This window comes from Ammospiza caudacuta, chromosome 10 (assembly GCF_027887145.1).
Source record: "Ammospiza caudacuta isolate bAmmCau1 chromosome 10, bAmmCau1.pri, whole genome shotgun sequence".
Classification (NCBI taxonomy): Eukaryota; Metazoa; Chordata; class Aves; order Passeriformes; family Passerellidae; genus Ammospiza; species Ammospiza caudacuta.
In genome coordinates, this window is record NC_080602.1 from 16,633,673 (window position 1) to 16,646,354 (window position 12,682).

At 43.6% G+C, this 12,682-nt stretch overlaps 1 protein-coding gene and 1 long non-coding RNA gene across 2 annotated transcripts; one reads left to right on the forward strand and one right to left on the reverse strand.

Moving 5' to 3' along the window:
- The first annotated feature begins 1,896 nt into the window (after positions 1 to 1,896).
- Positions 1,897 to 11,410, forward strand: LYSMD2 (LysM domain containing 2). The gene is made up of 3 exons (XM_058811486.1): positions 1,897 to 2,147; positions 5,432 to 5,769; positions 11,143 to 11,410. Exons 1-3 carry the CDS (start codon positions 1,950 to 1,952, stop codon positions 11,192 to 11,194), a joined length of 588 nt encoding a protein of 195 aa, XP_058667469.1. The 5' UTR covers positions 1,897 to 1,949; the 3' UTR covers positions 11,195 to 11,410.
- Positions 2,869 to 8,184, reverse strand: LOC131561961 (uncharacterized). Its single transcript, XR_009275116.1, has 3 exons — positions 8,059 to 8,184; positions 7,113 to 7,171; positions 2,869 to 3,245 (listed from the first exon to the last, which is right to left on the reverse strand). It is a non-coding gene; the product is annotated as an uncharacterized LOC131561961 (long non-coding RNA).
- Positions 11,411 to 12,682: the final 1,272 nt, after the last annotated feature.

Genomic DNA, 12,682 nt, shown 5'->3' on the forward strand with positions numbered 1-12,682 from the left:
GACCTGCAGTTCAGCTCTTTGCTAGGTGGGCCATGGCTGAAGTGCTGATGCAATTCTGCAGATCAAGTTGTTTCACAAGGACTTGAAAGCACTGAGATGTCACAATCTGGTGCTCACTTTCTATAGCTGTTATAAACTCAATTGGGCATCCCTAGGGGAGCCTCCAACTTCCCAAATATATTGTAGACTGCAGAAAAAATTAAACTGAGCCTTTTCTTGCCATCAGTTTGTAGTCTCTTGTACTGCTCTGGTCTGTCTGTGCATGGCCTACAGTCCCTCTGCTCAGGATTGTCACACTGGCTTCTCATGTGATGGTGAGGTGCTGATATGTCAGCCCTTATCAGCAACTTGTGTGTCTTGCAAGGCAACTTTTGTATTTTCCTAATTTACGTCTGGAAACTTGTGGCCAGATTAACAATGTTTGTGAGATCTGTCATGATTTTTACACTCTATTATGTCAGTTGATGCTTTCTTTCTTTTGGGTTTTTTGGTTTTTGGTGTTTTTTTTGGTGGAGTTTTCTTTTTTTTTTTTTTTTTTGTTTTTTTTTTTTTTTGTTTTTTTTTTTTTGTTTTTGTTTTTGTTTTTTTGTTTTTTTGGGGTATTTTTGTTTTTTTTTTTCAAATATTAGTATGAATACATACTGGACTGAGGAATGCTGAGGTTATGACATGCATGACTTTTTTGCTTAGGCTTAAGATAGAGATCTATCTTTCTACTTCACAGAAAATAAAATTACACCATGCTGGTGTTACACACACACACTTGCCAGAATCCCAGCCTGTTGATGCTGGAAGTGACCTTTGAGGAGGATCTTTTCCAACTGCCCTGCTCCAGCACAGGCACCTAGGCCAGGCTGTTCTGGACACTTCTGGGTATTTTGGTACTTATTATGTCTGTACAGGATGCGCACATGTTCACCATCTATTTGTGACATACAGACTTTATTAGAAAGCTCCAGTTCAGCAATAATGGATCAGCTTTCCCAGCACACTGCCAGGTTTCTTGGTGAGAAGTACTCACTTAAGAACACATTACAATTAATTTTAATGTAACATGTTACTCCAATACCTGAAGGGAACTTACAGAAGTTAAGATGGGGAAAGACTATCTGCCAAGAGCCTGTAGTGACAGGACAATGGGGAATGGGTTCAAACTGTAAGAAGGTAGGTTTAGATTAGGTATTAGCAAAACATTTTTTACTGTGAGGCTAGTGAGGCACTGGAACAGATTCCCAGTTAAGTTGTAGATGCTCCATCCCTGGAGGTATTCAAGGCCAGGTTGGATGGGGCTTTTATCAACGTACTCTAGTGGGAAGTGAGAGGTTGGAACTGGGTGATCTTTAAGGTCCCTCCCAATCCAAACGAAATTATGGATCCCATGATTCTAAGTCACGAGTCTTTTTCCTCGAATGAATTTTCCCACGTCTTACTGTTTCAATAAACCCGGCATAATTAGACTCTCATATTTGTGCACTTATGCCCGAAGTCACTCCTTTTTACACTCTCTGACGGACCGCGCTACTGAGCCTCCCGCCGGCAAACGCGCTGGGGTCTGACCGGTCAGGGGCCCTCAGTGCCGGCTCTCTGGCAGTGTTACAGGGCAGGAGTGCGTTCCGCGACCAGCGTTCAGGGCTGCCCTCGGCCCGGGCATCGCCCCGGCCCGGCTGTGCCCAGGCCCAGCGGAGCCGCTCCAGGGTCGACTCAGCCCAGTCCCGGCCCAGCCCCAGGCCGGCTCCTCCGCTGCAGCGCGGCCCAGCCCGGCCCGGGCGGCGCGGGGCGGGCGCTCCCCGCGCATGCGGCCTCTCCGCGCCGGGCGGGGCTGCCGGGCCGAGCCGGGGCTTCCGCCGGGGCCGGGCCCGTGTCCGGCGCGCCGGGGGCGGCGCGGGGCCGGTGCCGGGGCGATGCCCGGGGCGGCGGCGCAGGGCCGCGGGCGCTGAGCGGGCGGCAGCATGGCCGAGGCGCTGCGCCAGGAGCCGGCGGGCGGGCCCGAGTCGGAGGCCGAGCTGTCGCAGCGGCTCGCCCGCACCAAGGCCCGCTCGTACGGCAGCACGGCGAGCGTGGCCGCGCCGCTGGCCGAGCGCTACGTGGAGCACCGGCTGAGCGCCGGGGACACGCTGCAGGGCATCGCCCTCAAGTACGGCGTCACGGTAAGGGAGCACCGCCGCCGGGGCCGGGAGCGGCGCTTAGAGCCGGAGAGTGGCCTGGGTTGGAAGAGACCTTAAAGATCATCCAGTTCCAAACCCCTGCCGTGGGCAGGGACACCTTCCCTAGTCCAGGCTGCTCAGAGCCCCATCCAGCCTGGCCTTGGACACCTCCCGGCACGGGGCAGGCACAGCTTCCATGGGCAGGCATCTCCTCCATGGCCTGGCGGCTGTAACCCTGGCTGCGGGAACACTTGGGCCCGAGGCGACAGCAAAAAGGTGTCCCGCAGGGCATTTCCCACACACAGTGGGCAGGAGACGGCGTGGGTGCGGTGTTAGTTTCGTTTCAGTATTTAAAATGCTGACATCGGAAGCGTGGCCTGCCCGGAGGGTCAGCACGCAGCGCTGGTGCCCGGGGCTGGGACTGACAGCGCTGGGTTCTGGGCTGGGCAGGGGCCTGGGGAAGGGACTCACACCTGCTGCCACCCCATAAACCTGGAGCACACCGCTGTGCACCACTGCACTCACTGCAGGCTAAAAAATACAATCAGTGTCATTAAATTTATCCTTAAAAAAGCATCGTTTTGAGCTTGATGAACAAGCTGTGACAAGAGAAGGAATTTCTTCCAGTAGCTTCAGAGCTAAACATTCTTCCATTGTGATCTGCCTACCAGTCCAGAGGTGAGGCACATATACCAGTGATTTGAAAGTGTTGCTGTTTTTCTGCTCACTTTCTAGGTAGAAAGTTCATTTCTGAGATAAATGTTGAAAGGCTTGCGCCAGCCTAGGACATGCAGAGTCCAATAAAGTCTACCAGCAAGCCCTTCTACTACCATTCCAGATGGAGCAGAAATCACCCACCCTGCTTCCTTCCCCTCACGTGGGGCCCATATTCCTGTCTGTAGCTTCGGTAGTCCCAACACAGAAAGTTGCTCAGGGCTGAGCAGCTGAAGAGGTGGCACTGGTACAGTCTGTGCCACTTTGACATCAGCTGCAAACAGCACCTTTCAGTTGGGCTCCTTCTAGAAGAGCTACAGAGGTTCTGACTGGAGTGACTTCTTTTCCTTCTCTTGGTCTGCAGGATCTACTGAAGCCTTCTATCACCTTCAACAATACAAATTGATCAGTAAAATAGTAGTTTTCTAGGAAAAAGGCATTTTTAAACTATTTACAACTCCCTTTCAGCTAAAGTGAAGTTGTGAATCAAACCTGTACAAACGCCTCTAAGTTGTGAACCATACATTTTGTTTGTGAGTTTGAGAAGTTTTTGCTGTGCTAATGATGTAAAATACATATGTTGGGATTTTCCCCCAACATCTAATTGGTTATTTGATTTAAGAAGTGTTCTGCTTAAGCCAGAGCTGCATCATTATAGACTGCAGTTGAGAGAGGTTGAACTGACCTGGAATTCCCCTCAGAGCAATGACAAGTTCAGCAGAATCAGCCATTATGTTTATGTTTTCATGGGTTTCAGCCCAGGGTAGGAAGGTATGCAAACACATTTGCTTTGAGCAAAATGCAGGCTGTTGTGTGTTCACACAATGACAAAGACAGATTTCCTCTAAAGAGTCCTTCTGTTTGCTTCCTGCATCATGTATTCTTGGCTGGAAGTGAGAGTTGTAATGGGAACATCAGAATTATCTTTGGCTGCCATTGCCTCCAGTATTGCTGGTTTAGGAGTTTCCCCTGTGGTTTTCCTCACTGGGAGCTAGTTTGTAGCCAGAGACATCCTGTCCAGTGGCTGCCTTTGCATGACTTGGCATAGACAGTTCAAGATAGATAAAAATACCAGGCTGGGGGAGAGGGATCAGTGTGCTTTGTTTGGCCTCATCCTCTGCCCCTCACCCCCTCCCCTGGATACTGTCTATTAATATTTAGAACTTGAATTTGGTGAATTTTCCTTTTGAGTAAATTAACACTTGAATTCATGTTTATGGTTCAGCCAATTTTTGGCTCAGTGCAAGTGCTGTATCCCTTCTGAGGGGAGAAGGATGAGGACTATATTTCACTGTCAGTAGAAGTAGTTTTGATTAATTAGCTCAGCACCAGTTTACAGCTTCAGTTAAAATATTAAACACGTGCTGAACCTTTTGCTCTTTCACTATGATAGATTTGTAGCTAATGGGCATTACCTCAGTTGTTCTAGCACTAAAAAAAGAAATCTCTTGTTAAATCCTGCTTTCCATACACCTCTGAATGTACAGAGTCACACTGAGTTGTGGGAGTTGTATTGCACATACAAAGTCACCTGCTCAGGGCTGAGGGATGTTCTTCTTGGAACCAAGTACTTTCCTTTTCATTATTGCTCAGTGCAAAGGTACAGACTTCCAAATGCTACCAGCTGGTATTTTAGGAAGAAATAACCAGAGGTAGAGTTACAGAGAAATAGGAGAGAGAATAGCAGTGCAGTGCATTATTTATCAGCTATTGAAGCATCAGCTTCCAACTCCCCTGCAGCAGGCTCTCAGTTTTCAGCTTCTGTATTGTATTTTTCCAGAAAAGCTCCAGCTAGTATTTTAAACTTTTTTTATACCCATCAAGACAGACAACTTATAGAGATTTTAACAATTAACATTTACATTAGAGCCATTAGAAGTCTCACTGAGGCCAAACTCTTACTGAGTCAGGTAAAGCTTCCTTTTTACTCTTCAGATGGTGCTCACCTTGGGAGAGAACTTGCACCATTACACTCTTTGAGCCTTACTAAAAATGGTTTCCCAGCTTTAGGAGCTGCAAGAGTAGTGATCGTCTCTTCTTGTGACACTGGATATTAGCTATTCAGTTTTTAAATGGGATTATTAAATCTAAGCATTTCAGCATTAAGTCATCTGCATCAACAGGTTGAACCCTCGTGGTAACTTTATCCCCCTTGTTTGGAGTCTGCATGACTTTTACCAGAGTTCACCTACAGGAGCTGCTAGCAGTTCTGAGCCTTATTCTAATGTAAATCCAAATCAAAAGTACATTTGTGACAGAATTTTTGTTCTTTGCCAGGCTGTTCCTGTGAGCCTGCATAGAGACTGCAAGACTGTTCAAGGACAGCACCTTTAGGTAGTGCAAGACTTTGAAAAAAGCAGTATTGTGGAGTCAAGTGCACATAAAGCTAGGGTGTTAGCAAGGCTGAAACAGAACATGCACTCTGAAATCACTTTGAATGCAAATAAATTCTCTCCTGAAATAATTGCTGCTGCAAAGAATTATTTTAACTAAGGGTTGTGTACTACTACAGAAAGTTAATGCTTTATACTTTGCCATAACCTAATAGCTTATGATTTTTCTATCTTTTTCAGATGGAACAAATAAAGAGGGCAAATAAACTTTTCACTAATGACTGTATATTTCTGAGGAAAACCCTGAATATTCCGGTTATATCAGAGAAACCATTACTGTTCAATGGACTCAATTCACTGGAATCTCCTGAGAATGAAACTGTTGACAGCTCCCCTTCTTGTGATGAAGGACTAGTGGCAGTTCAGGAAGAAAGTAGCTCTTCTCCCAGTCCTCCAGAGCCTGACAATCAGCCCACTGCACCAGAAGAATTATCTGCCAAAGATTTCCTACAGAGATTGGACTTGCAGATTAAGTTATCCAAACAAGCAGCCAGAAAACTAAAAGATGACAATGTCAGGTAAATGCCACTTTTGGTGTTAAACATTGTGATCTTCCCCTGAAGGCATTGCAGTCTAAGCTGACCCCTCTGTGGGGTCTCAGCAGCTGTGGCTTTTATTTGTCAGCAGGAAGTGCCTGCTGTTCTCATGCACCAGGTACATTCAGAGCATTAGCAGGTGCCTCGCCATGGCAGCTAGAAAGGCTGCCTCACAACAGATTATTTGGAGAATACAAATACTATTTCATAAAAGCCAAAAGGCCAGGATTCTCCAAGATGTCTTGCTGTGTAAGTAGGCAACTATTTAAACAAAAACATAGTTTTGGTACAGTGCTAAGCAAAGGCTTATGAGGAAGCTGATTGTGTACAGCAAGGCATGATTCTATTTTTCTTTTGTCACAAATTGCCTCATTGTGTAAACATTCTCCATGACACAGTTTCAGTTAAGCTTTCCTATCTCCTTTCCCTATGCAGTTCACCCCACTTTGTGCATCCACCTATGCAGACTTCATCTTTTCTTCAGTATTTCCACAGCCAGGAGCTCTCACATATTTACTCATAGAAAAAGCAGTACTTTGTGACCTCTGTGCCACATTACTGGCACATATCCCCTTACCTGTGTAGGTATGCTATGGAGAGCACAGAAAGACTCAGAGCAAGAGTGGATTTCAGTAGTGTTTGTTTTCCATGTCCTTGGGACAAGCTTCCTCAGCTTGTTCACAATCAGTCTCTTGGGCTGCCTGGTATTCCCTGCAGAAATCCCCTCAGTGGGGGATGCTGAGGTGCTCCTCCTCACAATAAAAGGTATGACTGCAGGGGACTGGCACTCCTCTTATCAGAGAGATAAAGAGAAGTTATGCCAGCAGATATATGCTTTGCTTTTACTAATTTGTTCAATGCAAAACTTCAGCATCTTGGTTCACTTCACATGCTCTGATTTGAGGGCAAGCAGAGGGTAACATTTCAGGACCAAATTTATTGAGTATAGAATTGCATAATTTCTTTAAACTAAGAAATTATCTCAGCAATGTTAAAACTTAGTTCAGCAGACAAGTTTGAAGGAGAACAGTATATTGTATTTAGCTATTGAACAAGCCTCCTTTGGAGAAATATCCCCTCATACAACCCTCCATTGCCAGGACACTGCTTTAGAGTCTCAGGGAAGGCTGGAAGGCTTTCATATCTTATCACACTTGTCAGTTACTTTCTTTTGCATTGATTGCATGAAAGGGAAAATAGCTGTTGGAACTCAGAACCTTATCTGTGCAAACTCATCCACTTCCATTGTTATATTTGAAACACCATAGAGCACCTACCAAAATATGCTGCTGCTGACTTTCAGATCATTAGATGTATGTACTTACCACAGCTCAGAGTAGGTGTTGACCCAGCAGTTAAACTGCATAACAGGAAACCACAGTCCCTGCCAGAGGAAGGCAGTTATTTTAACATCCCTTCAAGAAAATAACATGCTAATTTGAAGAAGAAAATTCACTTAGACATTGCTGCACCATGAGCAGAGCCAATACAGTGGAAGTGACACTGCACAAACAGTACACTGCTGCCACTAATATCAATTTCCTATGCTACTTCAGTTACAAATTGGGAAATGTAGACCTGGTACCAAGTCACCTCCCAAGAAATAATGTATACAGGAGGATGAGTTATGTTCCCACCTCCTGTTCAGATTTAACAGATAATTCTGTTAAATGCATGTAGCAGATTTTTATTGGTCAGGATGTTACAGGAGGCATGGAGTACAGAGTTGCAGGCAGTCTGCTGAGCAGGATGTTGCCCAAAGCTTCTGAAGAGGAATAGCTTCCTGTGCATCTGATAGTCTTCATAATATTCCCTTCTACATCACTGCCCCTGGCTTTCATTTATGGCTCACAGAAACCATCCTTGCCCTGTCCTCTCCAACAGTTGGAAAGGACAGACCCCTTTATAGTCTGGCAGGAAGGGGCAAAGGACCAAAGTCAATGTTCACTCTGCAGAGAGCAGGAGTAGAGAGAGACCATTGCCAAAAACCTTGAAGGTACTTTTTAGCTGTGTACCATCAATGGTATATCTGGGTACAGACTGGAAGGTGGCAACATTCCTTTCTGTGCTCCAGCAGCTCCCCACAAGGCACCAGTTCTCCTTCCTGCCCAGCCCTTTCATGTCCCTTGCTTGGAGCAAGAAGCCTTTGGAAATTGGACAGCCATGTTAATAAACCAGCCTCATGAGTATGCAAGTTTTCCATTCTTAAAAACCATTTATGAAATTGGAGTGCTGTTTCCAGCTGCTCTGGCCTGTATTCAGAGGCCTTACCTTGTCAAGGCCTGTTTAAACCTGATGTGCCAACACTGCCAAATACTTCCATGCCTGCTTGAGAGTACCAAAGGAGCACCTGGAGTTCATCCACTGGCACCAAAAGGGACATTGGAGCTCACAAAACTGCAAGCAGAAGCAGACTGTCAGCTCATGAACTTAAAGAGCCATAACTTCTCACCATAGCATGAGCCTGATTTGACAGATGGTGAAAACCACACCTACTGAATTGCTGTTTACTGTAGGCTCCTTTAAGTTGCCAAGAAGGCATGTGCACACGTACACTGATTTGGATTAAACCACACACAGAAGTTTCATAGTCAGAAACTGCCCTGAGCTACAAAGGCATCTTAGAGTGAATTATATTGTTTAATTAGAACTCTTGGAGTCACTCCCTTAAGTGCTCTTAAAGGAATAAAGCTTAGGTAGAAAAATTGGGGAGCACATAGTTGCAGATTTAGACTAGATATTAAACTGTAATAGCTGTGCAAGCAGATGAGCATAAAAGGTTATGGAATGTGATCCACTCAGTTTGTGCCAGCTGCCTTTCACTATTAGAGTTTATATGAGCACATGGCTAAATCTACATGTCATAGTACCTATACTAGAGTTTCATTGAGCAGAAATTGTGAGTTAATGAGTCATTTATTAATCATGCATATTCACCCAAGATGCATCTCAAGGCAATAAAGCCTTTTTGTTTTGAGCAATGTTTTTATAGTAGGCCAGAAGAAATGCAAAAGGATTAAAACAGTTCTCTGTAGCATATGTTATTGATTCATTTATTTGTACATTAGGGAAGAATACTCATTGTAAAGCAATTGTGATAGTTTGCGAAAATACAGTGGTGCTTCACCTGTCTCAGAATGCTCTTACACTGAATCTGAAAATAACTTGAGTGGTGCTTTTTGTATCAGATAGTTGAACATGAGAAAGGCAAACCCCAGGTATCTAATGCAAGCTGTTTATAGAGTCTTTAAGATAGACTTAAACCATATACTGTGCTTCTGGAACAGGTCACATCTTTCTGCATTTGCCTTGGAGTGTCTAATTTTGAAAACTGAATTTTGTAACTGAACAGAGCCTCTCTAATCAGTGATGGTGATTCAAGCCAGTATAACTGGTGTCAGTACAGGAACAGGACCTTATACTGTCGTTGCTCACTTGCCTTGACCTGAACCTAGGAAAGACTGTGGTGTTGAAGCCTTCAAAGCTCACAACTGAGATAATTTACCCAATAATTTTTCACCCTCTTTGGCTATCAGCGGAGAAAAGAGATGCCTCAACAGAGGAGGCTGTCTGTGGAGAATCCTTTCACACATCCCAAAACTAACAACTCAGATTGCTGCCTTAATTGTGCATTCTAGAAGCATCCAAGCATTTGAGTGTACTCACAGTCAGGTGTCCTTGCTCTTGCAGAAGTGGTTATTTGTGGCCTGATGCACACCACAGCTTGCAGGAGACTTCTTTCAGTTCCTGTAACTGCCTGGGCAGAGCGGCGACAGCAAACGGGAAGAGACAGCACTACAGAGTGTTGTAATGCTGTGCTGCTCCTCCATCCCCTGAAGGCAATGGTGCTGTGACTTAGCACTCGCTATTTTAAACATCTTAAAAGTGAAGTAAATTGTTTGGTCATTGAACACACACGCACTGCCATGGTGGTGCTTGTGGGTCACAGACCAGAGCTTTCTTACTTTACTGTCATGCCATGTATCATGGCATTGATGCATTATTAAAATTATAGTATTCCATGGCAGTTTTGGATGCAGAACTGGATATAATGGAAGATACTATATAAATGTATACAGCTATCTGCATCCTTGGTATTGGCTTGGTAGCATGAATAATGTAAATAGGTGTAGATTTGTAAGGAAGGCTAAAAGTCTGTTCTCAGTACTACTGTAACCACATATCCCTGCAATAACAACCAGTTTCATCCCAAACTTGTTTTTTAGAGGTTTCTGTTTTTGGCAAGATTATTTCAAGGCAAAGGACATATTATGCCTTTGGCTTAAAATGATCATTTTGCTGGGAAGACAAGAGACTCTGCTGTTTGGTTAGTTTGTAGGGTTCTGTTTTGGGGGGTTATATGAAATTTAAGTTGCAGCTAAATAATCATGTTTATTAGGGAAAAGTCTTCATGGTTTTGATATTGAAATATTTACTTTTTCCCTTATACCATTATTAGACTCTTTGAATAACTGTACCTTTGTTTGGAGGTACACACAGTATTACAAGCAATCCTTTCACAGTATAGCAGCTGTAAAGTCCTTCTGTTCTTGCCAAAGCACTGAACTTGGCTGCAGCTTTAAGGTTGGACTCTCAGGAACAAAACTATGAAGCTACAGTAGTACAAAGCAATGACCTTTGGGGAACTTGGCATCCTTGATGCTGCACTGCAATAGGTTTACATAACCCCTTTTTTTTAAAGGCAATATTGTCAGGTGAGCAGCAGGCAGACTGATTTTCTTGAGGATGTTTTAAAAGCAACATTACTTTGTTTTGTCCAGTTATTGCACTAACAATAGCAATTGGGAGCAGTTGGTTTTTCCTAAGAAAATCCAAGTGATCAGTCTCAATGGGGATTGATGTAAGGGAAGTGTACATCAGGAGCAGCTTGCAGCATCAGGACACAGAGCCACCCACAGCTATGATTGACTGCTCCTGTTCTTGTTTCATTTGGTCTCTCTGTCCCTCCTGCCATTCAAAATGTTGAAACAAACCTCTAACTAAGCTTTTTTTTTTTTGAAAGAAGAAATGAAAAGCAACACAGGAAGAACTCCAGCATGCCCTCCACCTTGCTATCCTTTAAGTTTTTCTTATAGATTTGATCAAAAATACTTTTTAAAATACATTCTGATGTTGCTGAACTTACACAGCTTTACTTGCTTTCAGCATTATGTTCTCGACATCTCAGGAACTTCAGAGATGTGTAAATTACAGTATTATACTACAAATATTCCTGCTAGGCAAGGCTGGCATGGCCTATTTTGACCCACTAGGAAAACTGATCACCTGCATTTTCATGGCAGCTTTACTGTTGAGAATGGTATGCTCCTGACCTGATGATCATTTTCTTTCTAGAGATGAGGAGGATGAGGAAGGTCCCTATGCAACTTCTTCATATCACCGGTAGAAGACAGACGTGATGGCCTGAAAACTCTCCATGAAATCAGTTCTTACAGAACTAAGCAGTCAATAATTCCAAACCCAAGTCTTTTGGACTCATCCTCTTGATGTACTTAAAAGAAGTCATGAATGGGTAATTGCACTGAAATTATGACCTCTTCTGCCTTCCATAGGTTAATGTCCTTATGTTATATCAATAAAAGGTTTAAGCCTTCCAAAACTAGCAATGGCCTTTCTACCCTTTCTGTGCAAACTGTAGCATGGTAGCAATTATATATCCCTGAGGTCACCTTTATGCAGGATGTTGATCTTTAGTAAAGATTTTGTAAATACTTGTTAAAGTGAAATTTGTTTTAAGTATTTAAAAATATTAAATAAGTTTGCTTGTAAATGACAAATGATGGAAGTAATAGGAATTTACTTATTCTGCAAACATAGGCAAGTTTACTGTGAAAGTTTTGTCTACTTCAGGGCTGCAGAACTTGCCTGTAAACCTTGTATGTGTCTATGTGTGGTTATGATGTATTCCTAGAAAGGGGAATTCAGCTTGTGTTGATAAATTAAAGCCTTTTTGGTTGAAGAACTGTTTGCATATTGGATTTCTACTCATAAAAGGGATGAGTTACACAGGAGGTTTTTTTTGTGAGATATGACATTGGAATATCAGATGTGTGTTCTTGTGTGCAGTTAAATTTTGTGTGGTTTTAATTTAATAAAATATCAAAAAGACTGATGTGTGTGTTCATAATGAAGTCAGTTTGGTTTTAGCCTGTTTTTAGGGAAGAATGGTTTGTCTAGTTTCATGAAGTATTAGACAGCAATTTCAGGGTAAATAATGTTTTTACTCTATCCATGTAATACACCCTCCTAAGTGAGACCTGCAAGAGCTACCTGCCCTAGCTGTGCAGTTTGTTAAGATGAATAAGAGGCACATTACCAAGCCTTCCCTGTTCTGAGAAGACGTGCCAGTATTCTGGTATACAAGTGGACTCTACCTGCAGCTCAGGGACCCAGAGTGCAACCTGCAATCACTCTTGACCTGAAGTTAGGGTATTAAGAACTTGTTAAACATCCTAGATTTATTCCCCAAGGATTCCATAAACTTCACAAAAGTTTTGTCATTAAAGATCTGATGGATCCCAACTGAAACAGAAGCAGTTTCCTACCACTTAGATCATCAGTATCACCCTAGAATAAAAAGTTTTCAGCAGTATGTTAACAGGGAAACAAAAGAGAAAGTTTCATTCACTTCCTAAAAGCAGAAGTAAAAATTCAAAGCTCAGCAGGAACTGACTGCTTTTACTGCTGTACCTAGGGTTAGGGTTAGTTAGAACCACAGAGTCCAGAGCTGCAGGCACGGGGCAGCCGCCAAAGGCGTCCTGAGGAGAACACAAAACTGCCACAACACGGCTGCCTCCACAGAGCCTTCCTCAGAAACAGCCCTAGGCTGCTTTTCCTGTCCTCAAGAGCAGGTGTGCAGTGGCACACAATATAA

Excerpts from the sequence above, each read along its gene's own strand:
- LYSMD2 (XM_058811486.1), top strand. The coding sequence starts at position 1,950 with ATGGCCGAGGCGCTGCGCCAGGAGCCGGCGGGCGGGCCCGAGTCGGAG. Across the intron at positions 2,148-5,431 it reads CCCTCAAGTACGGCGTCACG|ATGGAACAAATAAAGAGGGC; the intron begins GTAAGGGAGCAC and ends TATCTTTTTCAG. Across the intron at positions 5,770-11,142 it reads CTAAAAGATGACAATGTCAG|AGATGAGGAGGATGAGGAAG; the intron begins GTAAATGCCACT and ends TTTTCTTTCTAG.